A 3587-nucleotide genomic window follows, 5' to 3' on the forward strand; every position below is an offset into this window, starting at 1 on the left:
GTCCTCACAAGTTTGAAGGCCTTTTTGAGGCTCAAAATGTGGTTTTGGTGTCAGGGTTACAATTAGGTTATGGTTAGGTTTAGGGTAAGGGTTAGGGTTAGTCATTCATTTTTAAAGGTTAGGGTAAAGGGCTAGGGAAAGCATTATGTCAATGAACGTCCTCACTAAGATAGCTGAACGGGCTTGTGTGTGTGTGTGTAAGTAATATAAAATGTATGAACTAAGTGCGATAATAAGTCTGTGCTTTTTCTTCTTCTTTTTTTCTTTAATTTAAGATGGTTTGATGTAATGCAAAAAGCATCCAATCAACTGAGATCCAGCATCACAAATGCAGCGCGTCACAGAGGAGACAAGGTACCCTTTCATTGTCTTGCTGCTGTTCCATACTGATATTATGCGCTAAGAGTCGCTTATGTGGTCTGCTGCTGTTTTGAGAGTTGCATCTTGTGTTTTCTCAGAATGCCATTCATAACCACATTCGACTGTTTGAGCCGTTGGTGATCAAAGCTTTGAAGCAGTATACCACCAGCACATCTGTGGCGCTGCAAAGACAAGTACTGGACCTGCTTGCTCAGCTTGTGCAGCTCAGAGTCAACTACTGCCTGCTAGACTCAGACCAGGTAAGACAAACACATGCACTTTTTTTTTTTGGTCATCTCCAACTTCAAATTTTATAGTATGGCTCATTCAGAAATTTATGTTTTAGGTGTTCATTGGCTTTGTCCTGAAACAGTTTGAGTACATTGAAGTGGGGCAGTTCAGGTATGTTTTGAGTCAGTAAAAATTTCAGATTTCTCGTGTGTGTGTGTGTGTGTGTGTGTGTGTGTATATATATGTGTGTATGTATGCATGTATGCGTGTATGTATGCATGCATGCATGCATGCGTATATTTATTTATTTAAAAGCTTGTCACATATGTTTCCTGGGAAATAAAATAACTGTTTGCATCACTTACAGAGATTCAGAGGCCATCATTCCCAACATCTTTTTCTTCCTGGTGCTACTGTCTTATGAACGCTACCACTCCAAGCAGATTATCAGCATTCCCAAGATCATCCAGCTGTGTGATGGCATTATGGCAAGTGGCAGAAAAGCTGTCACACATGGTGAGAGGAATGCATATGACTTATATAATTTTTAATTCCTCTTTTAACTTCCAAAGGTTTTCTTGTTGATGGTTACATTTACACTTTTCTGCTTCGTCTACAGCCATCCCAGCCTTGCAGCCTATAGTTCACGATCTGTTTGTCTTGAGGGGCTCAAACAAAGCTGATGCAGGCAAGGAGCTGGATACACAGAAAGAAGTTGTGGTCTCCATGCTGCTAAGACTTGTGCAGTACCATCAGGTATGTTTACAAGTAGATGCAGAGACACAGCATGCTACATCATCAGATATTCAACCCACTTGTTTTCTGCCTTGCTCATGCTTTCATGTGTCTGCTGCAGGTGTTGGAGATGTTCATTCTTGTACTGCAGCAGTGTCACAAAGAGAATGAAGACAAGTGGAAGAGATTATCCAGACAGATTGCAGACGTCATACTTCCCATGATTGCCAAGCAGCAGGTAGGAAATTGTTTGCAAGTTTATATGTTGGGTTAACCTTGATGGTTAAAGCCAACTGATTTTTGCAGTAATTTATACAGATGCGTGATCAGGCAATTTCTGTTTGTTTCAGTAAGCATATTTTTATGTTTGGTCTACACAGATGCATCTGGACTCTCCAGAGGCATTAGGAGTATTAAACACTCTGTTTGAGACGGTGGCACCCTCCTCTCTCAGACCTGTTGACATGCTGCTCAAGAGTATGTTCACCATCCCAGCCACCATGGTGAGACATCTCATCAGATAGTGTGCACTTTTTCACAATTTCTCTAGCTTTTAAGTGACTGATTTATTTAAAAAAAAAAAAAAAAAAAACAGGAAAAGGTAAGATTTGATGTGAAATCTGACATTGGTTCTTGCAGGCATCTGTAGCTACAGTCCAGCTGTGGGTATCTGGTATCCTGGCAGTGCTTAGGGTACTGGTCTCGCAGTCCACTGAAGACATTGTGCTTTCCCGTGTCCATGAGCTGGCACTCTCTCCAAATCTCCTCTCTTGCCACGCTATCCGCCGCCTGCATCAGCATAGCCCCTCCCCAAACGACCCGCCTGCTGCTGACACAATCTACAAACAGGAAACTAATGGTGAAACGCAAAAGGCTCCACCTGAGGAAACATTTGCCAGGTTATTATTTACTATCTTTAACAGGCTGAGAAAGGTTTCTATTCTGCTCTGTTTTCTCAGCTACCAGATTGCCTCCAAGGGTCTAACTCTTCTTGCCTTTTTACTTTCTTTCACTTCTCTCTTTTGCACCTCCCATCTAGATTCCTTCTCCAGCTTGTAGGTGTGTTGTTGGATGACATTTCAACCAGGCAGGTTAAAGTAGAGATCACTGAGCAGCAGCACACCTTCTACTGCCAGCAGCTGGGCACGCTGCTCATGTGTCTCATACATGTCTTCAAAAGTGGTAAGCATGTAAAATCTGGGAAATGCACAAACTCCCTGAATGATATTTTAAAAATAATATATCAAATATAATTCAGATTAAGTTCTTTTACCTATTTTTCATTTTTGTTCCCTCCTAGGAATGTTTCGCAGGATCACAGCTGCAGCCAGCCGTCTCCTGAAGGGTGAGAATGGACAGACAGTCACAGAGGCCAACCTCTTCTACCCCTTAGAAGGTCTGAACAGCATGGTACAGTGCCTCATCACCACCCACCCATCCCTTGTGCTCCTCTGGTGCCAAGTTCTTCTCATCATTAACTACACCAACTACTCTTGGTGGGCTGAGGTTCATCAGACACCCAGGTAAGAACAGTGCGAGGGGATTGACTGGGGTCAGGTGTATTTGTGTGCACTTTTTAATTATTATAAATGAGTCAATGAGGATATAAAATGAGGAAAAACTCTCCCTTTTAAAACTGTGCCTTGTTTTCTTTTTATCAGACGACACAGTCTCTCATCCACAAAGCTGCTGAGCCCTCATTCCTCAGGGGAAGGTGAAGAGGACAAGCCTGAGTCCCAGTTAGCAATGGTTAACAGAGAGATTGTACGCAGGGGAGCTGTAATCCTCTTCTGTGACTATGTGGTAAGATTACTAAGAATATGGGACCATACTGTTGGGATAAATTATACATAGATCACGATATACTATTCTCAGCTAGAAAACATGTTGAAAATTACATTTGGATATATTTGCTCTTTACTATCTATGAAGAACAATATTTAAATCTCAAAACACTAATGAGCAAAAGTAAATTAGATTTATAAGTGCTTTACATAATAAAAGCATTGTTTTTTTTCTCACCTTTGTAGTGTCAGAATCTCCATGACTCGGAGCATCTCACCTGGCTGATTGTCAATCATGTTCGTGACCTCATCAGCCTTTCCCATGAGCCGCCAGTGCAGGACTTCATAAGTGCTGTCCACCGCAACTCTGCTGCCAGTGGCCTCTTCATCCAGGCCATCCAATCCCGCTGTGACAACCTCACTACTGTAAGATGACATCCTATTCATCTTTCTAATCTCTTGACTACCTGGTTGAAA

General features: G+C 42.0%; 1 protein-coding gene across 1 annotated transcript in view; it reads left to right on the forward strand.

The window, feature by feature from the left end:
• htt (huntingtin) overlaps positions 1–3587 on the forward strand; it is a 30799-nt gene that overhangs the window by 14333 nt on the left and 12879 nt on the right. The window contains exons 32-43 of the mRNA XM_013911515.1: positions 276–354; positions 459–620; positions 707–762; positions 959–1107; positions 1211–1347; positions 1448–1564; positions 1707–1829; positions 1966–2225; positions 2366–2508; positions 2627–2849; positions 2988–3129; positions 3357–3536. Coding sequence (XP_013766969.1) covers positions 276–354; positions 459–620; positions 707–762; positions 959–1107; positions 1211–1347; positions 1448–1564; positions 1707–1829; positions 1966–2225; positions 2366–2508; positions 2627–2849; positions 2988–3129; positions 3357–3536 — 1771 coding nt within the window. The remainder of the gene's footprint in view (positions 1–275; positions 355–458; positions 621–706; positions 763–958; positions 1108–1210; positions 1348–1447; positions 1565–1706; positions 1830–1965; positions 2226–2365; positions 2509–2626; positions 2850–2987; positions 3130–3356; positions 3537–3587) is intronic.

This window comes from Pundamilia nyererei, unplaced genomic scaffold (assembly GCF_000239375.1).
Source record: "Pundamilia nyererei isolate P.nyererei 1_Seehausen unplaced genomic scaffold, PunNye1.0 scaffold00065, whole genome shotgun sequence".
In the NCBI taxonomy this organism is placed as follows: Eukaryota; Metazoa; Chordata; class Actinopteri; order Cichliformes; family Cichlidae; genus Pundamilia; species Pundamilia nyererei.